This window comes from Miniopterus natalensis, chromosome 10 (assembly GCF_054644295.1).
Source record: "Miniopterus natalensis isolate mMinNat1 chromosome 10, mMinNat1.hap1, whole genome shotgun sequence".
NCBI classification, from domain to species: domain Eukaryota; kingdom Metazoa; phylum Chordata; class Mammalia; order Chiroptera; family Miniopteridae; genus Miniopterus; species Miniopterus natalensis.
This window is the reverse complement of record NC_142090.1, coordinates 9,303,194-9,328,866: the sequence shown is the minus strand read 5'-3', so window position 1 is coordinate 9,328,866 and position 25,673 is coordinate 9,303,194. Positions and strand designations below refer to the sequence as shown.

General features: G+C 51.4%; 1 protein-coding gene across 1 annotated transcript in view; it reads right to left on the bottom strand.

Annotated features, from left to right (window-relative positions):
* Positions 1 to 25,673, bottom strand: part of HIPK2 (homeodomain interacting protein kinase 2) — a 150,431-nt gene that overhangs the window by 25,416 nt on the left and 99,342 nt on the right. The window contains exons 3-8 of the mRNA XM_087820984.1: positions 12,889 to 13,012; positions 12,500 to 12,619; positions 10,382 to 10,468; positions 8,431 to 8,615; positions 3,324 to 3,486; positions 14 to 221 (exon numbers count right to left, since the gene is read on the bottom strand). Of these exons, the coding sequence (XP_087677110.1) occupies positions 14 to 221; positions 3,324 to 3,486; positions 8,431 to 8,615; positions 10,382 to 10,468; positions 12,500 to 12,619; positions 12,889 to 13,012 (887 nt within the window). The remainder of the gene's footprint in view (positions 1 to 13; positions 222 to 3,323; positions 3,487 to 8,430; positions 8,616 to 10,381; positions 10,469 to 12,499; positions 12,620 to 12,888; positions 13,013 to 25,673) is intronic.

Here is a 25,673-nt window from a genome sequence, read left to right as displayed (position 1 = left end):
GGCGGAGGCTTACCTTGGAAGCCGGGCGGGCACACGATGAGAGCTTGCTGGAAGGGGTCGGGCCGGGCACAGATCTGGGCTGTTCCCGTCTGCAGGGGCATGCTCCGCTGGGCCACCGCAGCCATGGACGCCGCTGAGGGCTGGTAGAGTGCAGATTGGTAGTTTAGTATGGAGACCTCGGGATTGGCTAAGGAAATAGTGGCACTGGTGGAGGTGGGAGCCTAAAGGAGTGATGGGGATTAAAGAAAAATAAACAAAAATAAAAAATGAGGGCGGTGGCAGGCTGGGAGGCACGAATCTAAATCAAATAAATGAACTCGAAGAACAAACAAAAACCAAGGACAGAGAAGCAAAACCAGAGCGGGGTGGAAATATGGCTGAAAAGTCTCAAGAAGCAGGTGCCTGCAGCCACATGACGGTCACCTTTGTGCTTATATTCAGGCCTGTTCCTGACATCTGTGGGGCCCCGGGGAAGAGTGCAAACGATGCTCCCAGACCATGTCTAAATACTACACAGTTAAAAATTAAGCTAGAACGATTTATGTTCTGCCCTCCACTTTGATAAACACATCTTCATAACGTGCAACGCCAGGTTTGAGTTCAGGATTCCTGGATCCCTTGGGCTCTGCCCTGAAACACGGTGAGGGGGGCAAGCTGAACCCCTGCCCTCCTCTCCCTACCCCAGCTCCGTCCCACACTTGAGGGGCTCGGGGCGCATAGATATGGACCTGAGGGTGCAGTCCAGGAAGAGGCCCCTGCAGGCCCAGGGCCCCAGGGCCCCAGGGCCCCACGTGGAAGCACACTGCTGGGGGAGGGCGAGCAGGGGCCTCCTGGTCAGGCCTAAGGGCAACACTGTTTACAGATACCCTCTGACGCTGCGCAGCAGTTACTGCAAAGAAATATGCTGCAGAAGCCGAGCCTGGGGTTTCTTCTCTGAGTGTGTGAACTCTTCCATTGGTGTTCAGCTACTAAGGCTGGGAAGCAGAGAGAAAGGGTGCTGGTGGGCGGAGAACTGAGATGGGTCAGACAGATATGGAAACTATGTCCTCTCTTCTTTCTCTTTCAGAAAGAGCATCGTTTGAGACTGAACTTCCACGTGAAGCAAGGTGCAGAGGGAAACCTATTTCTAATTGGGAACCATCCAATCTCACCCCATCTCGGCTTTTTCCACACTCATCTTCAGGATGGTAGGTGGAGGTTACCAATGGCTTCAAAGTCACCATTGTTTACATAAAAAAATAGCATTACAAGAAGGGTATGTATCTGTGTCAAATTTGATAAAAAGGAGTCTCATTTTACATGTTTTTTTTTTTACTATTTCAGCTGATTTTATTATTTCAATTTTTCACTTTTTTTTAAAATTTGGAGAAGTCCTCTATTCAAATTGCAAGTGCTGCTCTGTTTCCTCCTAATCTTTTTTTTTTTAGTTAGATTTTATGCTGCATTTTAGTGCAAAGCAAATTAAGTTGTTGGAGGGTGACTGCTAAGTGATGTGGCGTATATGTTTGCATTTTAAGATACATATAGTAACACTAAGTGTCTGCAGCATCATGTGGTCGGCCTCCAGGTAGTGTGAGGGGAACGCGGTGGGATAGTGTCCCGTCTGCTCACTGATGACATGCCTGGCATTTCCTCTGTGTGGCCCCATCTCTGCTGGAGGCCTCCCCACCCACACATTTCCCACTATCTGCTCAGATTCCACATGCCCAAGTCCAACTCTCTGCAGGTTTGGAGCCTTGGGCTTCCCTCTTTGGGGCACCAGTATCCTCAACTGTCCCACCTCCTGGTCATCCACTGGGCCTGCTGCTTCTTCCTTCGAAATGTCCCTGGAACACACCGACCCTTGTCAATTGCTGCTTCCCCAGCGGAGGGCCTCTCCTCCCATGCCTGGGACCTGGGAGACTGACCAGAGAAGCTCTGGCCCCCACGTTCTCTTCCAGTTCTTGCCGAGCACAGAGGCTGGAATGTTCTTTCCAAAGGCTACTTGGTGCATAGCCCACCCCTGCTCCAAAGGCTCCGATTACTGCCTAATGGACACGCTCTATGCACTCTGGTCTGGAGCTCCTTCTCTCCCACAGTTGGCCAACCTTCCCTTCTAAATTGATCTCCCTCTGCTCTGCATGTTCCTGGCACCAGCCAGATTAGTCCGCTCACTGCGGTGGGGTTCTGGCGATAAACAAAACCATGGTGAGACTTTGTCAGGACCTCACCTGTCTGGCTGTGGATAACTTAGCCTGAGGGCGGGGATAGGTGCTGGGAGGGAATGTTTGTTTCTTTGCATGGTAGGCCTTACCCTGAAGAGAGCTTTCAGAACACCAATGGCCCCAGGGGGCAGCAGATGCTGGGTGGCCTCTCCTAGAGTTTAGGCAGAGGGAGAGAGGATAGGCTGGGAAGTCAAGCTAGGCCTTAGCAACCCAGTGTTGCTTAGCTCCAGGAATGGCCTGGGAAAGCAGGGTAAGTGACTCTGGTGAGGTGACAGTAGAGGGCTTGTCAATAAAGAGTGGATGGCCAGGCGGACATATTCATTCATATTTCAGGGTTAGAACATATACACTCCTCTCTACTGGAGGTGTGTGTACACAGACACACACACACGAGTGTTGTCACTGCAGATTGATATTAAGACCGAAAAAATCTAGGGAGACATCTTTGGGGGAACTGGTAAGAAGACTGGAAGATGGAAGTAAGTCTCATCAGAGACTGCCTGAGCTAGGGCCTGAAGATTACTGTCAGTAAACGTTTCCTGGGTGTCACCCATATCTTAAACAGCATGTTAGGTGCTAGACTCTGTGAACATTCCCAAAGGGTGGAGACCTGTGGGAAGAAGACCTTAGTTTCTGGGTCCCCTTCAGCTCCAGTTGCGGGGGTCCTGGTGACAGACTGATGAAGTGATTTCCCCCACCACTTGGAGAAAGGACAGACTTCATCTGTCGTGAAAGGAGATCACGTGGACCCAGCAGTCTGGGGACAAGGGAGAGGGGCCCAGACTGGATGATCGGTAATGTCCCAGTTCCAGGCAGATGCTGAACATGTGAGGATCACAGCGTCTCCTTTACCTTCCCACATCAGCACAGAGAGAAGGGGTAGAGGGACCATCTCAGAAACAATTCCCTTAGTGGGTCGCACACAACTTGTTCCATGGAGCCACCAGTTGATACAAAGAGTGTCTGGGGTGCTCAAAGGAAATAACCTTGAAGAGAACACCTTCTTACACAGCTGAACATGACAGTAGAGGACTTTTGTCCTCTGCCTGGGTTTGCTGGGGAAGTACAGTTCCCGATGCTCACTGTCAGCCCCGCTGGCCATCTCCGCTCCCCACTTACTTGGTTGTGGACAGTGTTCAGCTGGTTGTTGAAGGTCATGGTCAGGTTGGTGGACGTGCTGGGGGCCACGTGTGTGATGAAAGGGGTTTTGCTCTGGTTCACGGTGTCGTACATGTTCACCCGACGCTTGCAAATCTCCATGTTCTGGAAACATGATTTGACGCTGTTCATAGACATAGAAAAGCAGAGACAGAGGTGTAAGGGAAAGAGAAGGAGGGTAGCACGGGATAAAGGGAGGAAAATGGCGAGAGAAAAGGAGAGAAGTTAATCTAGGAAACAAGACAACTGGGGAAACTAGGTCCACATTTCCTGGATTTCTCATGTAGTCTGCGTTTGCTACAGGCAACATTATTTAGGTAAGTTTCGCCCACTGTCTTACTACCTTTTCTCCCCACTGCACAGCAGACCTGACGGCTCTCACTGCATTTTCCCCATATCGCTGATTTGTCTCCAACTTCACTGCTCATTCCCAGCGTTCAGGATGGCTTCTGGCCCATAAACAAATGGATAAGTTCTCTGATTGGGAACGTTACACAGCAGCTCACGACCTGCCACCACCTTTCCCAAAGAGGGAGGACAACGCCCCGAATCCTTCCCAGCGACTCTGGGGCACCAGCGCCATCTAGGGGACAGGCAAGGAACTGACCAACTCAGTATCACGACCCTAATTGCCCACTTTCTCCCCAAGGGAGCTGCGCATATAATGAGAACTGTAATAATATTAGTAATTAATAATAGCGGCTAACAGTGATTGAGAGCTGTGGTAGTTGTGTGCAGGATTCCTGCACTCAGTCCCACGAGAGGGAGAGGTAGTGATGCCTCTATTTTACCAGGCAGGACAGGTAATCTGCCCAGGCCAAGAGAGAATTACTGGCACTCTTTCCCGACACATATACGTCCCCTTTAACTTCTCTCATCCTTCCTTTTTATTTTCTCATTCTTGCCCAATTACTAAAATAAAAATCCTCTCCCTCTTTTTCTTCCTTCATTGCATTTGTGAATCAAAACAAAACCCTGATTATGAAAGTAAACATCAAAGTGCTGCTGACACCAGCATCGAGGTCAAGGAAAGTCCTACATTCTTGAAGATTCACCAAAAAGTGTTCTTCAGAATTTATACATTGTTTCTCATTCACTCCTGTGTCTTCTAATTAAAATTACTTCTCCTCAAATGCTAATATTAAAAAATAAAACGGCATTTAAAGTTCAATTTCAAATACTTATTTGAGTTATAATGTAATAATTGTATATAAAAAAAGCAATTTTCTACTATTTTAAGATTACAAATGTATACTATCTGCATACTGTAGGTAAGCTATATTTTGGGCCAAGCAGGTATTTGTGGGCTACTCCAAAACATCCTTTCCATAAAAGATGTTCCACACTGACTGAGATGCTCAGAGACTCCCCTTCCTTCTGGAGTTAAGGACTACTTACATCGGCCACACAATGCACACGAAATCAACATTTACTGACTGTGGGCCCTGAGAGAAAGGAAAACGTATCCTACAGTAACCAACAGCTAAAAATACTAATAATGCTGGTAAGGGCAACATATTTTGAGCATCTACTAAGTGCCAAGCACACTGCTAAGTGCTGTCCCATGGAGGCTGAAGGAAGAAAAAAAATAGATTTTATATTCCCTTTGGAATGTATTGAAAGCATTCAATTGTTTTGTGACAATTCAACCAAAAGCTTTTAGACTCAGTTTCCTAACTGGAATAGTCTGGCACTTGTACTTTGGGTTACTTCTGTGAGACTGGTTTTAAGGAATTCATGCACTAGAAGCCTAGAGATGGGTGGGCCTCTTTCACCTCTCAATCTAGATGTTGGGGTAGCTCTGGCCTAGTCCCGCGGGTAGAGGTCTACAGCAGGGTGGGCCTGGGGGTTTCTTCTCACCCTGGAGTTCTCCGGTCTCCTCAGCAAGTTCTAAGGACCCTTAGGGATTAGGCTTATTCTTAGGGAAGCCTAGGTGTGCTCAAAGACCCATCTTTCCTTCCGAGGCCCCTTTTCTGAGTTCTAAATTGTCAGCGGTCCTTTTGGGACCTACACCAAGTTCTGAGCTTGAAGCTGATGCTGACGGTCTCCCCGCTCGGTCTTCACCGAGTACATGAAGCTTTCTGTTGCTGCTTCCTCACAGAACCCAGTGATGGACAGGACCCTGAGGTCATTCGGCCATGACACTGACTTTATGTGGGTGGCTGTCTCATGGACTTAGTGCAGATGGCTAATGGGAACCCTCTGGAGAGCACCCTTCCATCTCCTATCCAGAGCTCTTTCTCAATCATCCCACTTCACCCCTGAATATAAAAATACTGATCTCTTAGGGGCCCTATTCAGTAAATCACCAAATTTGCCTTCCTTCTGTGGTACCGACTGGCACCCCCTTGAAGCAGCCCTGCCACACCCAGAAACAGGGCAAATCCCACAATGAGAGTTTGCAAGGGATGTGTCCAAGTTCTTTATTTGTACTGGAGTTTGGCTGTTTTAAACATGGTTCTTCTAAATTAAAGACTCACTGTTGCAATGTGATTTGAGTTCCTTAACATCAACTGATAAAGAATAGAACTGAAATTAGAGGAAGCGCCATCTGTGGTGAGCGCCACCCACTCATTTCTTGTAGGCTGGTTAAGGTCAAGTGCAGCCTTGAGACTCAGCCGTCTGAGTCTGGTCATCGCAGGGATAGCCATGATCTGCAAGTGTCTCTCCCCGGCCTCACAAACCCCCTTTCCTCCTGACCCTGACTCATCTGGCGCTCAGGAGCTCACTGCTTCTCCCTGCAGACGCCCACGGTCGTGACTTTCACCCCATGCACCTCTGGGCTGGGAGGCTGAAGTGATGTCCCTCGTTACCCTCTGTTATGGGTTGAACTGTGCCCCCCAAATTCATATGTTAAAGTTCTAACCCCTGTACTTCAGACTGTGACTGAGTTTGGAAATGGGATCTTTAAAGAGGTAAAATGGGGTCAGCAGGGTGGGCCCTAATCCAGTTCCTATTGAGGAGGAAATCGGGACACAGACGTGTGTAGGAGGAAGACCATGTGAGGACACAGGGGGATGGCCACCTAAAGCCAAGGACAGAGGCCTTGGAAGAAACCAGCTCTGCCAAGCACCTTGAGCTTGGACGCCTAGACTTGTAAGAAAACAGATTCGTGCTGTCTAAGCCCCTCAGTAGTGCTTTGTTACTGCGGCCTCCGCAAACTAATACCCTCTCCCATTCTCTCGCCACCGTGGCCTTTTCTCTCCCCCTCATTCACTGGGCCCGTGTCACTGCTCAGTCTTCCCCTTTAACACATGCGCTGCCACCCAGGGAGACCTCAGAGGTGACACTGATCACCTGCCAGACACCCTGGCTTCTCGGTTACTTCTCCCCTCCAGGGGCCTGTTGTCACTGCTAGCCATGGACTCTTTGGACTGTGAAACCTGAAACTGCTCCACTTCCCCAGACCACAAACTCAAGCATCTGGTCCCCCAGCCACATCGTCACTCATCTGGCTCATTTGACAATTGCTAAAACAACCAGTCTCGGAGTTGATCAGACCACTCAGTGTCTCTGGACCCCTCCCACCTTGGCTTCCTCTCCTTTTCAGCAAAGCCCCCAATAGCCATCAATTTGGATTTCAAAGCTCTATCGCCAACACCATGAGCCTGTCAATCTCTTTTTCTCTTGGCAGTCTGGCAAAACTCCAACCTGGATGAACCCAACTGTTTTCCCCATGTCTTCACCTGGGAGTTCAGATACACCCCACTCTCCAAGTCCAACCGGCACGCTCAATGCCACTGTGTTTCTCTGCTGAATTTTCTCTGCCATGTTCTGCACCAACCTAAACTTTTCTACCTAAACACCTTCTCTCAACAAGGTGACACTGGCCTAGTTTTCCACCTGTCCCCCGAATCCCAGCCCTCCCACTGTCCCAGGAAACTGCTCTTCCTTTATCTTTAGTTTCTCACTCGCTACCAGACACTTCATCAGCATTTAAATTGCTCAAGCCTCTTCCACATTAAAAAAAGTCCCCCTTGGGCCCGCCCTCGTCACCCCTCCATCCCTTCCCATGCCTTTCACAGCCTCCCTCCTTGAAAGGTCCTGTCTATTTCTTCACCCGTCACTCAGGCTTTCAACCTGCTGGGCTGGCTTCTGCTTCTATCTGCACCCCCTGAAGGGGCTCTAAGTTACCACCGCTTCCAAGGTGCCAAACATGATGGCCATGTCTTGCCGGCTCATTGACTTGGCCGGGCAGCAGCAGAGAGATCTGTGAACGCTCTGCCCAGCCAGCTCCCTGCTTACAAGTCCTTCAGGACTCCCCATTGCTCTCAGGATCGGGACCAAAGTCCTGCACACGGGGGGCTCGCTCTGGCTCATCCTGGGCTTCAGCTCTCCCACTGTCCCCCAGCTCTCGGGCTTCGTCCTGTCCGTGGTGGGTCTCTGCACAGGTGAAGCCCTTTCTACTCTCGCTGGCCTTCCCGTCGTCGCCTGTCACTCATCCTTCCGCAGCCCCTTCCTGCCCTGTTCCAAGTGAGGCTCCGTCACCCGCTCTCATCCCACCCTATACCTGCCCTGAGAACAGCCTGCTTACTTGGGCATCGCTAGTTTCATGCCTTTCTCTCCTCTAGACTGTAAACTCCAGTGGGCAGGGGTCCCATCTGCTTCGCCCCCCAACTGTACCCCAGCACGTGGCATAGCACACAGCATGCTGAGTGAATGAACAAACCCAAATCCAAGCTAGACAGAGTCCTTTCTGGAAGGTCTGGGAGTGACCTTTGGCACTGAGAGTGGCCTGGCTTCGTGGACCCTGCATTTTGAGCATTTCCCTTCACGCACGGACACCCTCAGTCCGGCCACCCAGCCCAGAACATTCCTACGCTCCACCGTTCCTTCCTTTTTGGTGTGAAGCAAACTGTGGCCAGGGTCCTGATCTAGGCGCCACCTGTTTTTATAAATAATGCTTATTGGGATGCAGCCTCGCTCACTGGTTTATGTCTCGTCTGCAGCTGCTCTCAGCTACAGTGGCAGGGCCGAGGGACTGCAACAGAGACCGTGTGGCTGCAAAGCCTAAAACATTGACTCTCTGGGCTAAGCCCTGGTATAAGGCACAGAGCAGGACACCTACTGTGTGCTGTGCGGAAAGTCGAGTAAGTGTGTCATGGTGACGAAGGGGTGGTTCAGGGTTTCAATGGGAGTGATTCTCTTATCAGCATCGATGGTGAGCATCTTCTTCAACAGGTCAATAAACTCCCGCCGGTCCGCCTTTTCCACCAACATGTCACTTCCTTCCAAGTCTGTGGCCATGTTCACCTGGAAGCAAGTATGGACAGGTCACCAAGGCCCCGCTGTGCCCTGCACTTCCCTTAGCCCCTGCAGCTCCTTCCAACCTCTCCATCACCCCCTCCCCATTCCCGGGGGCACCGTCTGCCCGGCTGAAGGCACTGTCACATGGCTCTGGGGCCCACAGGATGTGGCGGCGCTGTCTGCAGGAAAAGCAGAGGGAGGCCACACGTGGCACCTGCAATATATACAAGTGGCAGGACATACATCCTCTTGCTTTAGTCAGTTAAATCAAAATGTGCCTCACACCACAGCTCATGGAAAGAACCACAAGAAGAAGAGAGTTCTGGAGAGTGGTCGCAGACAATGTGAGTGCACTTAATACGTGAACTGTACAGTTAAAAGTGGTGAAATGGTAATTTTGTGCTAGGTGTATTTTACCACAACTAAAAACAATAACTACAACCAAGCAGTACGAAATAACATGCAAAAGGTTTGTCGAGTTAACCTTTGGGGGGAATGTCGGGGCCTCGGCGCCCTCCCCCTACACCTGCAGTGTATCCGTCCTCTCTGTAGCTTCCCGAGTTAGGGCCAGAATCATTTCAGTCCCCATGTTCTCTGGGGTCACCTCTGCCATGACAAGCAGGGTGTTTGAACAGGATTTCTCTTCCCAGATCAAGTCGACACTAGGACAGCCTTTAAAAGACTTGTTTTGTGGTGCTTCCTGTGTTTTCCAAGGCATGCTCTGGAGAGCAATTTCAGTTTCCTAAGATAATCTGAGCTGCTAATCAGCCGACAAGGAGGCTACTCAGCATCACGGTTTTGGGTTATGCTCGTCAGTAAGAGGGGTGCTGTGTTTACTGGTCTCTAGCTTTATTTCTCATTGCTTTTCAGAAAAATTCACTTTGGGTTGCCCTGATTTTAGACTAGTCTTTACACTAAAAAGAGCTGTAGTTCTAGCACTTTCTCTGGGCGCAGAGGTGAGAGCCCGTGGTCCCTCCAGTGAGCGGAGAGAGACTGTGTGCCATCATGTGTGGAATTGTGTCCCCGAAGAAGATTTGTTTGATCCCTAATCCTTGGCACCTTAAATGTCACCTTATTTGGAAATAGGGTCTTGGAAGATGTGATCAAGTTAAAATGAGGTCAAAGTGGAATGGGGTGGGTTCTAGTCCAATGACGGGTGTCTTTATAAGATAAAGCAGAGGGAGAGTTAGATGCAGAGACCAGAGGAAACACGGGATGAAGCCACATGAAGGAGGCAGAGACTGGGGGATGCAGGGACACTGAGCATACCCAGGGGCTACCAGAAGCTAGGAGAGAGGGATGGAACAGTTTCTTCTAGAGCCTTCCGAGGGAACAAGGCCCTGTTGGCACTTTGATTTCAAACTGCTAGCCTCCAGAACTGTGAGAGGATGAATGCCCATTGTCTTAAGTTACCCGTCTGTGGCACCTTGTTCTGGCAGCCCTTGGGAATGGACACTGAATCACGGGCATTCAACTCAAATGTACTAATGGGCTTAAATTCCTCTTGTGAAAAAGTCAGTAGGACTGGCTGGTACTATTTCAAAAGTGGGACCCAAAAGACTGAAGCTATTTTTCAAGAGCTGGTGTAGGTTTTAAAAACGTTCCACAAACCCAGTGGTGTTCTGACTCAGGCTGGCATGTCATAAGGTCAAGGTCAGCCATGCAGTTGAGTGCTGTGGATTTTTCCCCGCCACCCTATCCTGCTCGTGCAGAAGTCTCACTTTGCTTGGTGCTTACAGGGCTGGCCCTGCCTGCTCACCCATGGAGCTTACCTGGGCCATGTCATCTAAACAGTTGAAAATGTACTTCCTTGCTTCTTTCGACTTAATCCCCGTCTCAGCTTCATGGTCATCTGGTGTCTGGTCAAGAGAGGGAAAAGCTGATTGGTAATGTGAATTCCTTCCTGGCCACTGTGACTTTAAAACCCCGACCTTCTGCTCCTCATGGAGGGTCCTTTCACACTTTTCAGAGAAGGAGACTTCGATTCCTCTTAAAGTGGCCTAATTACTCTCTCCATCCTCTGCACTAACTCACCCCTCTTCCTTCCTTCCCACCAGCACCTGTCAGGGTGGCCTGGCTGTCAGGTCCCAAGGCTTCCAAGGTGAACAAGTTATGCAGTGTCTGTGATAACTCTATATTTCCCCTAGTTTCCAGGATAAGGTAAGAGTCCATATGTGGAAAAGCAGAAGCCCTCTTCCACGCATTTTAAATTTTAATGTAATTTTAATCAAATGCTTATGCATACAGCTTTCACTGTGTGCCAGGCACTATTCTAAAGCATGTTAACTCATTCAAGACTTTTCACAACCATCTCAGGCAGGACAATTACAACCCGTTTCCAGAGGGCAGAAACAGGAATAGAAGGCTTACGGAGCTTTCCAGGGTCACATGGCCAGTAGGTGGCAGCTGGCTCCGGAGTCTGTGTTCTGTGCCGCCCCTCGACCTGGGGCTGGGCACACATGTCCTGTTCCCCATCGCCCTTGGTCTAGGAAGCCACTGTTTCCAATTATGGGTTTTTGGACTCATCCATGGATCACAGGTAATTTTCCTCAAAATCTCACTCAAGGACAGAACACAAGGAGCTGCTAAGATCTAGGCTTCAGTCCTGGGGATAGTTAGACTAGTAGGACTGAGGCTCTTAACTGGGACATGGACGTGAACCCTGCTCCTGTCTAGCCTCACCCTCCTCCACCTCAGGGCTCTTTTTACTGGACCTGACCTTAAGCCTTTCACCTCCCAGTTGCCAAACTCCAGCCCTCCCACCAATAGCCCCAGAGTGCTTGCTTAGGTCCCAAACTGCCCTTCTAAATCTTTTCGACTCTTGGCCACACATTATTTTTATTTATTTTTATTGAATTTATCAGGGTGACACTGGTTAATAAAATTACACAGGTTTCACGCGTTCAATTCTGTATTACACCATCTGTACACTGTGTGCTCACCGTCCAAAGCCAAGTCTTCCCCCTCCGGTAATTACTATACTGTTGTCTGTGTCTGTCTATAAGTTTTGTGGTTTTATTCTTAATCCCTAACCTTTTTTTTTTTTTTACCCAGCCCCCTAACCCCCCCTCCCCTCTAGACAGTTGTCAGTCTGTTTTCTATGTCTATGGGTCTGTTTCTATTTTGTTTATTTTGTTCATTAGATTCCACACATTATCTTTAAATCATATTAGATTTGGCTGTGGTTTCTGTAAAAAAAAAAAAAAAAAACACAAAACAAAAACACCATCCCACTCGCAAAAAAAGAAGCACCTAAACTGAACATAAAGCATACTTAAGACTAGCATTGTTTTCTCCCTCCCAGGAAAATACATAAGTTTTAAGTACTAGGTGTAGAAAGCAAAATGTTTCTGTTGAAGTGAAACCACCCGAGTTCCTGCTGTACAACAGTGCCCGGCGCCACCTGCTGGCTGGAGGACCAGGAACAGCCCCCCCGCCCGGGCCTCGGGCTCCCTGCTGCCTGGGCCGCCTCCCGGGCCGGGGAGACCCTCTTGGTCCTTTAGGGCCCGGCTCACATGCTCCCCCGGTCCCTTTGCCACGGGCAGCACTGAAGGTTCCCGCACTCTGTACTTATTGTGGGGCCGCGTGTCCGGTCTCCCTCTGGACTGGGGGCTCCTGGAGGGCAGGGGGTGGTTCGTTTCTCTCTCTACACAAACCACAGGTCATCAGGGTTCACTGATTAATTCCCGGGAGGTTAGCAATTGGAGTTGGGACTTGAGCTTCGCAGGTGGCAGCAGGCCAAGCAAAGCTGTGCTTTTGGACATTCAAGTTCATCCACATCAGGGTCCCTCCCCCACGCGGCCCGGGGCGCCTCCCAAAGCTCCCCAGGAACCGGGCGCCCCGCCCTCCTGCGCTGGGGGGGCCCAGGGGCCGAGGGGCGCGCTGCCTACCTTCAGCCTCCACAAAGGATACGGGGAGTCCGTGTCACGGTTGAAAAACCTGGTTGTCTTTGTCCCCGCGCTTAATAAATATTCAGCTGGCAACCCCTGTGTTTGTGAAATATACCGAATCTGCAAGAAAAGGGGAGACCGGGTCAGGCGTTTCCCTCGCTGTGCGCGGGAGACGAACGGCTCCGGTGCCTTCGAGGAAAAGACAAAGTTACAGGGAAGGAAAGCGGTGAAAAGCGAGCGGGGGAAAGAAAGGGTGATAAAGAGAGAGAAGCAGGGCGTGGGAGCCCACGCAGCACCCCAGAGCCGCACCCACATGCCATGCTCCAGGTGAAGCCGGGCGCCCGGGGCCCACCCGCGCCGCCTGGACCCGCCTGGTCGCCGGGACCCACCTGGTCGTACTCCGAGGCGCCCGGATAGAGCGGCCAGCCCAGGAACAGCTCGGCGATGACGCAGCCCAGGGACCACATATCAATGGCCTCACAGAAGGGTAAACCAAGGATGATCTCGGGGGCCCTACAGGAGGAGAACGGAAGAAAGCATTAGCAGTGTAGACATGCGGGCAGCTATGACGAATTCTACATAACGCCCTGTCTGTCCATCCCCAGGTGCAGTGACGGCCCCTCGAAAGGGCCTGTGGTTCTCACTGCCTGGCAGTAACCCCTCTGATCTCTGGCTCCTGGCTCTAGGACAGACCTAGAAGGAACCACATCTACTGACTTCATTACCTTTATGGTCCAACCAGATGAGCTAAGAGCCACTTTAGAGACCCCCGGAGTTCTCCTTTGTAGCGGAAAACTCGGAAACTAACGTTTAGAGAACGTCCAGGTTTTACCAAGGAATTCAGAAATACAGGTATTCTACTTTTAAAATGTTCACCCGAGGATATTTTTTCCATTGCTTTTCAGAGAGAGTGGAAAGGGGAGAGAGAGAAACATTGGTTGCCTTCCGCATGTGCCTTCAGTCCATGGGCTGAGCTCTAACCACTGAGTCAAACCGGCTAGGGCCAGGTATTCTATTTTCAATGTGTGCTATAAAAAACAAGTGGCCTCCGCCCAGAATAATGGGGTGAAATCCAGTATCCGTCCATGCCAACGATCCCTTTCTTAGGAGCTTATGTCCCACTTTCCCAAGGAAATACTATATTTTTCATCAGCTTCTAAAAAGTTAGTCTCCTAAAAAGTTCTCTAGCCCTGGCCAGGTAGCTCAGTTGGTCAGAGCACTGTCTGGATACGCCAAGGCTGCAGGTTCGATCCCTGGTCAGGGCTACACACAAGAGTCAACCAACAACTGCATGACTGGGCGGAACGACAAATGGATGATTCGCCTTCTCTCTTTCAAATCAATCAATAAATTTTTTTTAAAAAAAGTTCTCTAATATTCCAATTATAGAACCGTGTTCATGAATACAGAGTCTGGATGTCAATCAGAATTCCACTCTAAACCTGTTCCCGGCCATAGGGGTGATGCCCCTTCCCTGACAGAGCTTCTGAAGGAAAGCACCTAAGCTCAGAGAACATTTCACACGTAGTTAGTAACCAAAACCAAAGAGACCACAGAGCGCACCTTCTTTTCTAAGAATCTGTCGTTATTAGGTAGGGGTTCATTTTGGAGAAATGTCAAAGGTCATATGACCAAAGTCAAAGTATGAGATATGAACACAGCCTGTGTTTTTAAAATGTGGCTCAAGGCGCTCGCTGATCATGACACGCCTTAGCCCAGCTTCCGTTTCTCTAGAAATTCCCCACCTGATGAAGCCATGAAGGCGCTGCTGTCCTGCCCCTTGCAGCCCGGAGCGGGAGCGAGGGGGCTGGGGACCCCTCAGCTGGGGCGCCCTCTCTCCTAGGTTATCTTCACCCCCTAGCTCGGGAGGAGGGAGGAAGGGTGTGCTCAAAAACACCTCCACCTGCCTTGGCGCGTCGAGCTGAGTTTTTCCCACTTGAAGAGCATCTCCCTGCCTTGCGCCTATAAATTTCCTCTCATTGCTAATCTCTTTTTTCTATATAAAAGTATTGAACAAACAAAACAAAAACCTAAGTGTCTTGCTACAGAGTCCTGACTGTTCATATGTAACAAGGAGTTTCTTCGCTTCCTTTGAGCTGGGGATCCAGCACTGTGCCGGGTGCTTGTAGAGCCACAGTCCTCAGACTGGCAGCAAGTTGTGCTTTTCCCACAATCCGACTGCTCTTCCCGGGAGGGAGTTACCGTGGAGGGTGGGGAGCGAGAGCGAGCTGCCTTGGGGCTGCTTAATGGGCCCGTCCTGTCCCTGTCCCCTCACCGCTGGGATCTTCAGCTGCCAGTGTTCTGCCAGCACGTGGCCGCTGGCCTCCTCCAGTCCTGGCTGCTGACCCTTTGAGTGGACACGGGAGGCTGCTCTTGTCCTCTGGCACTGATGCGCTGGGGTGCCCATGGTGATTTTATGCCACTGTCGGGCTGTCTTGTGTCATGGGGCCTTTGATCCCACAACCAGCCTAGGTCGCTGTGTCCAGTGTGTCCCCAAACACCATGGCTCCAGAGGCACCTAAACATCACGTGTCATTGATGAGGTCACTACAGGCGGCCTCTGCAGTGCAATTGCTTTAGAGATGGTTTTAAAAAAGACCACATCCCTTAGAAAAGAAGCAATATCTGAGAAGAACATTAGAGGGAAGACGACACGTTTTACGACACGTGTCAGAGCTGCTTTTCTTTCTGCCTCGCTGTTCTGGGTCAGGTGCGTCCACCTGCCTCCTCCCCACGCAGGCTCAGGCCGCCTCCTGGGAGTCCCGTGCTGGTTCCCAGGAGTCCTCCTTTCGGGCTGCTGACTCCAGATCACACGTCTGCACCGCTGGCCCTATTCCTGCCACCTGTACCTTTGCCCCTGGTGGCCTGGACACCCCAGTCTCCAGGTGGGTCTTGGGGACAGGCTGGTCTGGATGTGACCACAGGGCTGCTGTTCCCAGGAGGTTATTCAACTGTCCTCATGGTTCTCATGCCCCTGAGCAGGCCATGGGAACCTCTGGAAGCCCATTTCCAGGTTTCTGCCCCTGAGGATGTGCCGGGCAGAACCTAACAGATGAGGCTGTCAGGTAAGGGGTGCCTTAGGGATGTTCCCCAGCAAGACACAGGGATTCTGTCGGCTGACGTTCCAGGAACGGGGCCTGTGAAAGTCACTGTTAACCCTTTCCCATTAGAAAATGAAATGATAGCCGTTCCTGGTGCCATGATACGCACAGCAGGATATCTTCCTTCTGGGGCCACAGTGAACAGGTGTCAGGCTAGATGCCTGGGAGATGAAAGAAACGGAAGGCACAGTCCTGTCCCCGAGGGGCCCCCGTGCTGGGAAGGCCACACTAGAACACCCGTGACAACTAAAACTGAGTACAAAACACACTCGATATAAACACAGAGACACGAAAACAGAGCTAATTCAAGCACAAATGAGCTCTAGCATCGCCCATTAAAAAATAAAGCAAAACACAAGAACAAAACACACCAAACCCAAACTCAAACCCTTCGTAATCCCTTCTCCAGGCAGCTGCCGCCCTATTTCTCTGTTCTCCCTCCAAAGCCAAATCTCTCAAGAGTGACCTGCAGTTTCCACGCTTTGCCTCCAGCATCTTCTCAACTCCTCTAACTGGGCTCCCGCACCCCACTCCACGCCTGTGCTCCGCTGGTCAAGATCAGCAGTGACCACGCCGTCCCATCGTCGGTCAACTTCTCAGCCCCGTGACCCAAGGGCCGCATTTCTCAGAGCTGACCCTTCCCCCCTGTTCTGAACCACTCAGCCTTGGTTCTCCGACACCCCACACCCACACTCATCCTGCCTCTCTGCCGGCTTGTCCTCCATCCAGCTGCTATCTGGTGGAGAAGTCCCGGGACCCCTTCTTTTCATCCGTGTTCTAGGTCATTGTCGTGGGTTAAATGGCGTCCCCCCAAAACACATGTTGAAGTCCTAATCCCCGGCACCTCAGAATGTGACCTTATTTGGTGGGGTTGCTGAAGATGTAATTAGTTAAGTAGGGGGGCCCTTAGTCCAATATGATCGGTGTCCTCGGAATAAGGGGACATCCAGACACAGGAGCAGAGGGAAGGTGGCCATGTGAAGACGGACGCAGAGACGGGAGTCATGTGTCACAAGTCAAGGAACGACCGGGGCCACCAGAAGCTAGAAGAGGGAAGGAAGCACCCTCCACAAAGGCTCCAGAGGGAGCATGTCCTGGCCAACACCCTGATTTTGGATTCCTAGCCTCCAGAAAATAAATAAATGTCATTCTAAGTCATGCATTTTGTGGAACCTCTTTCCATAGCCCTAGGAAACAGGTACAGTCGTCATATCTACACCCACAGGTTTAAATTCTACTCGTGTTTCTAAAAGTCTGGCTGCACCTTGACCTTTCTCAGCTCCAGACTTATGTACCGATGGCCTGACATCTCCGCTGGAACGCCTCACAGCGCAGACGCCCCACGCTTAAGAGGGAGCTCTCCCCCCGCCCGCCCCCGACATATCCCTGCCTCTGCCCTCCGGTTTCACTAAAGGAAGCCACCACCACCACTTCTGCTACTCATGGGAATGACCTCTGATTCCTCCCTCTCCCCCTTCACCCCCAGCACCCAGCTCTGAACTATACCTCAGACTGGCCCCTGCTGCTCCCTCTAATGCCACCACTCTGGCCCTGGCCACCCCGGCTCACCTGGAGCTTCCTACCTGGTGCTTCCTTCCTCCAGTCCACTCTCTACGTAGCCGCTGAAGTGAGCAGATCACATTTCCCTTGGCTTTAAGCCCTTCAAAGGGTCCCCACTCGGAATGAAATCTAAGCCCTCCCATGGCCCCCCGGGACCTCCATGATCGGGGACCCTGCCCCGCTCTCCACTGCCATTTCAATCCACTCTCCTAGTTCCAAAAGCTCCAGTCCAACCAGTTTCCTTTCAGTTTCTAGAATACCTAAGCCACTCCTGGACCTGGAGCCTCTGTGCAATGCTGCGGCTTCTGCCTCAGAGGCTTTCTCTGCTGGCTCCCAGGCGGCTGCCTCCTCCCCATCCTTCAAACCTCAGCTTAACCGTCAGGGCCCCAGACAGGCCTCCCTGGACGCCGGTTAGTCTCCACCCGCAGTGCCATAAACTTCGCTTTACAGCACTTCCCAATAACCTGCTTACTGTCCCCTTTCCCTGCTAAGTCCACGAGGGCAGCTCAGTGCCTGGCATTTAGCAGCCACTCAGTCAGTGAGGACTTGTTGACTGAATAAACCCTTATTAAATATAAGAAAGTGCTAAAATATGGGAAGTTCTAAGGCAGCACAAACAAAGGCGAGTAGAAGGGACACATGTTCGTGAAGCTTGGGCACGAGGGGGCAGGGTTAGCCCGAGGAAGAGCAGGCCTGCACGCAGGCGGGATCACCGGCGTGGGGGCCCAGAGACGGGCATGAGCATGCAGCCCACGCTCACTGCAGCAGGGCGAGCACTGGGGCTCAGAGCACACCTACCTGTAGGTGGCTCCCCAAAGAATTACAGCAAAAAAGCCAAAGGGCGTAGCAGGGGGATGGGAGATGGCGCCAGGACTAATGAGGGACAGGACTGTAGGGCTAAAAAGAGAGCTAGTCCTCTAGGCCCGATCTCTTCACTCTCTCCACTCGGCTCTCATTGCCACGAGCCTGACCGAGGCCCCTTCAATCCGGGCCTCTCTTGTAACCCCTACTGGCCTCTTGCCTTTGGTTCCAACCTTTTCCAATCTATGCTGAAACGCTCCTTCATCCACAAGGATGCGCCCTTGTCTCTGCACCCGTGACACACTGATCCTGTTTCTGCTCTAGCCTGTCCCCTCCCCTCCCTCCTTCTAACTCACACATACGCGGCCCACCTTCTCTGTGCTGGTGCACAGGGTGACCAAGATACAAACACGAAAAACCAGGTGGGGTCAGGAAGCACCGATTGCGCACCTACTGTCCTAAACATAGGCCCGCACGTCTGCCCCCCCGCTAAACCGTCCGAAGGGCAGGGTCTGGGCCTCGCTAACCATCAACCCCCAGTGTGGCCACAGCGGATGCTCTGTAAGTGTCTCCTCATCACCCAGGCCAGGAGCCCATAGGCAGGGAAGGCACTTCTCTAGCGGGCCCCCAGCAACACTTGGGGGGCTGAAGACCATTCTGCTGCGATCTGGCCGACGCCGGGCCCTTCTGTTAGTCCACAAGGCTCTGAGCTCCCGGAAGTTCAAAGTCAAGTCTACAATCTGCTTCTTTTTGTTCAGCACATCTGAAGCACATGCTATGCACGGCTGCTCCGGCTTATTTACTCTGCAGCGAAGAAGAAACTGTTCTTACCAATGGTTATTTTTAAGCCAGAATTTGGCTCAAGCCCCTCATTCGCTCACGTATTCGAATGCTCAGGCTCCATTCCTAAGCATCTACTATGTGCCAGGCACTGTGCTGGGTGCTGAAGACTGAAAACTAAACCAGGTCCTATGGCGTCTCCAGGGGTTCACCATCTAGTTGTGCCGACAGCTGACATACAACGTGCCGAGGGTGTGCCCACGAAGGAGGGACTAACTGGGGGGGAGAGACAGAGCAGGAGGGCCTCCCAGGAGAAACTCTGAGCTGTCCTGGTGAGCAGACAGGGGGCATGGCCTGCAGGCAGAGGGCAGGGTGAGCGCATGTCCCCCCTCTCCCATGTCACCGCTGTATCTCCAGTGCCCAGCGCAGTCCCTGGGGCTCGGTGGGTGCTCACTACACATTTGTAGAAGGAATGAATTTTTCTGTTTCAACCCTGAAGCTGACACCATCTCCCTGGCAATACCTCCTATGACGAGAGGCAGACGACTTGGCCTGTTTCAAAGGTCGCCTGCTTAAGAAAAAAAAAAAAAAATCACATTCTGGTTTCTTCCGTGAGGGCTGGGGGCTGTTTCTGTTTGTTCTCAGTTCGGTTCTGCAGCAGGCAGACGCTGGCTTGAGAAACGGCCTTTCCCATTGGGCTCGGAGTCGCCCAGGTTCTGATCATGACTCATCCTTGGGTCACCAGCCCCCGGAATCACCTTACAGCTTCCTCACTGCTATTCTGGGGCATCAAAAATACTTTAAACATCCATGAAGTGTCAGACAAAATCTGCACCTGAGAGAGCGGGGGACTGTTCCTTTCCAACGGAAAACCCTAGTTTCTGTAGAAAGAGAACAAACAATTGCCGCTCCCGACACATCAGTTATCGAAGCTTTATCCCTCGCTCCACCAGCTCTCCGGACGCCGCACGTGGCTGACAGGGCAGTCCCAGGTCACGCCCTGGTCACGTGACCCCGTGGGGCCACACAGGCGGGAGACCACGCAAGCTGAGTGGGATCGCACCCGCAGGGGCCCCGCGTGCACTCGTGGGGAGGCTCCAGTGCCGTCAGGCCCCAGCTGCACACCGGCTGCCCGCCGCCGGTGTGCGGGTGACATGCGACAGAGCGCGCAGGACGCACCCAGCCAGGGCCTGGTCCGGAGCAGGCGATCAGCAAATATCAAATCCCGTATCCACGGTATGTCTACGTCTGCGTCACAATCATATAACGAGCGCCATTAAAAAAATATATGTTTCTACGGATTTCAGAGAGAGGAAGGGAGAGAGAGAAACGTCAATGATGAGAGAGTCAATGATCGGCTGCCTCCTGCGCACACCCCCTACTGGGGATGGAGCCCGCAACCCGGGCGTGTGCCCTGACCGGGAATCGAACCTGTGACCTCTTGGTTCATAGGTCGACGCTCAACCACTGAGCCACGCCGGCTGGGCAAGAGCATCATTTTAAAAGCCCATTTTCCTCCTTATATGTTGAAACATGTAGGACAACTGTTTAAATATATTAAAGCATACACATTAAACACTTTTTGTTTCATTTATTTATATAAAAAAGGTAGAAAGATTACTAACCAACAACCAAGCACCCACTACCTACCCACCCAGCTTTAGGAAGAAAGCTGCCTGTCCACAGCCCCCCACTCCCTCCCCGCATGGGGAAGCGTGGCCCTAACTCTGCATTTCCTTTCGTGGTACATTCTCTTGCTCACCCAAGGTCCCCGGCCAAGTGTAAGGCCACAGCCACTGTCTCGATCATGCGCAGAGCATGCTGATAAGACAAGCCAAGGTTCACAGCCACTCCCAGCTTGGGCAATAAATCTGCAGCCCTAATCAGAGAGCACAGGAAGGGCTACGTGTTTCTGGAGAAATGTTACTCAATTTCTGAGTTTTTATTTCACCATCTATGAGATGTGATTATTAATCTTGCTTTTTTTTCTCGCCTCCACAGCGGCTTATGAAGATAAATTATGGTCGGTAGAATTATAAAGCAGTTTGAACCCCTCGGAAGCAAGATACTCTATTAGCCCATGGTATTTCATAATCACGGATATTATAAGGTGTACTCGAATTGAACTGCAGTGGAAAAGCCCGTTCCCACAAATATATGTAGATTGAAAGTAACCTCAGTATGGCTGGGGCAGAAGCAATTGAAATGTAAATTACATTTCAGATGGGTTGTTAAATCTCATGTTTGGTTCCAATGCAAAAATAGCAGATTTGGAAATGCTGACATGAGCTCTGAGCCGCTATTTGAGCTGATGACCCGGAGTGGGAGGCGAGGGATTACATCGAAGCTACACAGGACCTGAGAAATAGCAGAAATCTGAGGACTAGGAGGAGGCTGCTTCGGAGAAACTGGGTCCAACGCCCGAAGGATCTGGACAGAAGACAGCAGGAGGCAGAGCTGCCGGGGAGCACCTCAGGGCAGCCAAAGGGAGAGAGAGCACACCCCGTGACTGCCGGCGGGCTGCCAGGAAATTGGGGAGCAGCATCCCTAAAAGGTGGACTCCTACCATGTCTGCGGACCCAGGAAGGCCCAAGTGGAGATGTAAATATTGACCGAGGCCTGGACAATCCAAGGCCAGCCTGACATTTGATTTTGAAACACACCACTTCCTCATTGAACAGGAGATAGAAGAGAAATAGCTTTGTCTGTGACTGGGGGGGCTGGGTATGGGGACAAAGGGACCCAGGGCTGGAGCTCCCAGAACGAAACACAGGGCGAGGGTGACCACCTGTTAGCGTGCACTGAGCCAAGGTGACAAGCAGACTGTCCCTGTAGTGGCCTAACCAAATGCTGTGGACCCTAAGATCTCTAGACACTCCCCAGAAGAGTATTTTTGCCCCGTAACAAGCTGAAGATGGCCTTGTGGTGGAGAGAGAGCTGTGGCAAAGGAGCAAGTTCTGACTGCAAAGGAGAGCTAGGAAAGATGCCCCACTCGGGCCCGTGGGTGTCCTGGCTTGAAGCCACACACGCAGCAAAATCGCCGCAGAGATGTTCTAGAAGTTTTACCTCAGGGCCATTGCTGCTGACCATAAAACTGTGCACAGGCGAGGATCATTCAAGACCTTCCCTGACAATTCTGTTCTAATTGAGTAACTCTGGCTATCACCAACAGAAATGCTCAAAATATCAGAATGGATCTTCACATCCATATGGGAGGCTGATTATATAGAACCACAGTGTGGCCTTGATGTTGACATTGTTCTCAAGTCACACTTGGACCGTCTCCCAAAGGAAGCTGGCTTCCGCGAGCCCACGGACTGACCATCCGCAGAACGGCAGGTGCTTTTTGATTTGCACTGGCAATGAACGAGACTTCCCTGGTCTGCATACACATAGATTTATATTGACAAATACGTTTAATATAATTTATGTAGCCAGCTTCAACTCTGCAAAGTGCAGTGTCAAAATCCAACTTTCTTAGTTACAGAGCAGAAAAAAAGGCTGGATGGAGAACTTACCTGCCTGTAATTTCCAAAGGCTTCTAATATGTTGGTGTAAACTGGAAACCAGTTCTAAGCTATCCAGAGCATATTCTGATGTTAGTCAACAAGTTCATAGTAAATGGCTACATACAGCCATTCTTTTTACATGTATGCTGCTCTCAGTTCTTTCAAAAATTTTTAATTTTTATTTTTAATTTGAAAGACAACACACACACCAAGAAGTGTACAAAACAAAAACATATTATAGTCCAATCACACGAGAAAATAACAACCAGTGCACTTAAAGAAACATAACAGGGTCAACATCACAAAGCCCCCCCATGTTCCGGTTCCTGCCCTCCATGGTCCCCTCTCCCACCAGCAAGCGGTGGGGACACGCGCCTGTGCTGGAGTGTGTGCGCATCAGGGGTGTGGCCCCCCAGCCCCGGCTGGGCCCTGCCCCCTGCCCGGTGCAAGCACCTGAATACACAGGCTAGAAGGACCTCAGCGCAAACAGGCTCAGCACCAAGGCCTGGAGCTGGGAAAATGACACAGTTGGCTGAGCGGGACAGGACCAGACACTCTTTTCAGTTCGAGACTCTCGTTAATTGTTTCCCTTCTGCTTTGTTGTTAGTCTGTTGACTGAGACTGAGGGCTGAAACCGACTGCATTTAGAGCTTTCCCGGGAAGCCTGCAGATACTAGGAAGGCCTGACCCAAGTCGCACTGTCACCTGCTGCCACCTTTCAGCTCCTCCTTTCTCTGCATGGGGAGGGAGTTTGGTATTTCAGCACCTGTGGATCAACTGGAAATGCAGTACTTACACTTTATTCAGCGCAGTGACAGTTACCCACCAGGGGGTGAACATGAGACGTGGGGGCGGGGGGGGGGGGGGGCGCGGGGCCTGGCTGGCCTCTTTCACGCTAATGGATTAATTCAACGTTCACCCTCCACCCCTGACAAGCACACTCAGATGGTAATATCACTTACTTATATGCAGCTTTATCGATTTAAATGTAAAACTCATTGGTGAACGTTTAGCTTTGACTGGTTCACAGAGAGTACTCAAAAGTGTTTGTTGAATGAATGAATGAACCAACATACGGCTGAAGAATCCTGTTGCTTCCCCACCAGGGGTCCCCGTGCCTGCCCTGGGGAGGTCCCAGAGCTCCCAGCTCCTAGCAAGTAAGCTGTAACAGAAACAAGGCTCATGTTTAGGGTGACAGCCCCATCTCTTTCTGTGGCTTGTGGGGCTAGCTCAGGAGGCACTCTCCATGGCTGATGGCCTGGGACTGGAGATGGGGACCTGCTCCTTTTTTTGAAAGGGGGATGTCACTGACTGGAGACATACAATGGAGAGGAGAAGCCGGAAGCCTGAGCTATAAGAAGCCAGTGAGTAAAGTTGCCAAACACATGTTGGAGGGTGAATTTTCACTCAGCCACTGGGATACTCCTAGGTCCTCAGGAGCCTCCCTCCCTGTGTTGTGCTGTTGACAGGGAATTGACAAGGGAGGAGCTCTGAAGCCCACTAATACCCAGGAGGGACAGGACAGGTCCATCTCCCAGCAGGCAGGTGTGAGTGGGATGAGAGGAGCCAGGTGGGGGAGGCTGGCCGTGCTCTCTAAGGAAGTGCACACGGTCTTGCCTTTCCCAGGAGACCAAACCCACAGGAGAGGACCGAGGACACATCCTTCACCCAACTCCGCATTAGGAAGCATTGCAGAGTGGACTCGGCCACGGCCGTGAGGACTGCCGTGGTCAGGGCAAGGAGGGAGCTCCCACGGTGGCCGGCTGTTTGTTCCAGCACGAGTTAGGAACAAGAGAGCTTTGCCAAGCAAAATGGGCATACATTCCGGCTCTTCAGCCAAGGGCAGCTTATTTAGGGAAAACCTTCCAACATTCAGCTTTTCTTAAAGGAGCTGGAAAAACAACAACAAAACCCAAGTTTGCTGTCTTGTATGTGGGCCACGGAGGAAAAATTCAGCTGGCTCTTTACAGCCCCCACTAGGGGGCGCTGGAGCGCAGCTGACACAGGCGCTGAGAGGCACCTGCACCTTCACTCCCGCCGGACAAGGGACCGACCCCGCTGGGGACAGCCGCTGAACCTCCGTGAGAAATACACAAAAACCGTGCAGCAGAGCCCGGGGGGTGTTTTTGTCAGCGGAAGGGGCGTCCCTTGTCCCCAGATGAGGGTCCCACTGCCCCCTCTTCCCATATTCTGCGTTTTTCATCCTAACAATGGGGCCTCTTCATAATCCAGGAGCTGGGACTCCCGCACAGGCCTTTGGAACGGAGCAGCCTTCAGCTAAAGAGATTAAAAGTTCATTTCGTTCTCTTGTGCTCCAAACGCTCATTTGTCAAGCCAAGTGAGCCAACCAGCGTGTGGAACCCGGGGGCTGCCACATGTCAGCTGGAGCTCGGCGGTGAAGAAAAAAGAAAGGAAGGAGGGGCTTGCCTGGTGGAAAGGAGGAAGCCAGGGGTCCCCTGAAGCACCGCCCCGGCTATGGCCCGAGGCCTTGGAGTCTCTCACCTCGAGTCCCGCCTCTATTCTGGGTTCCTGCAACGCACCTACGGGCGATTCAGCTCTTTCACTCGTCCTCACACTGATAGTTATTATTTTTAAAAATATGAATAACCTGTAATCAGCTTCTCCCGAGGCTGGAGGCATCTTGGGGCGATGGAGCGAGCACTCGTCCCCTGTGCACACCGTGCAGCCCGGCGGACAGCGGCTGTCGCGGGTCACGCTCATGCGGGGGAAGAGGCCTGGACTCCTCCTCGCTTCCTCCCGCCGAGCTCAGGGCAGCGCTGAGTAAACGCGCAATGCCCAGATGCTCGGCGAGCTGATCGTCCGAGGAGGAAGCGAAAACGGATTTCTTGCTATTTGCTTATTTATGTATGTATGCATGTATTTATTTACTTTTAATATATCTTTATTGATTTCAGAGAGAGAAAAGGAGAGGGAGAGAGAGAGAGAGAGAGAAACATCAATGATGAGAGTCATCGATCGGCTGACTCCTGCACGCCCCCGACTGGGGATCGAGCCCGCAACCCGGGCATGTGCCCTGACCGGGAATCGAACCCCAATCGCCTGGATCCTAGGTCGACGCTCAACGGCAGAGCCATGCCTGGCTGGGGTGCGTATATTTATTTTTAAAGAAAGAGAAGGGACAGGCGTGGGCCAGCTCTTTTTAGTTCTCTGATAAGGGGGGCTCCCACCGAGACATCTGAATAGAAACTGATGAAGCTCGAGTTATTTTTAATGGGAGACACTTGACATAGGAAGCTTGTCTCTTTAAAAAATATATAAGCTGAGGGGTGGTGGGTGAAAGAGAGGGAACTATCTGGAGGTGAAGAGAGAAATAACAAGCGGAGTGTGGAAGAGAGGAGGCAGCTCGGGAGCTTTAAAAAAATCAAGTAAGAAAGCCCACAAGCAGTGAAGTGGGTGCCTGAA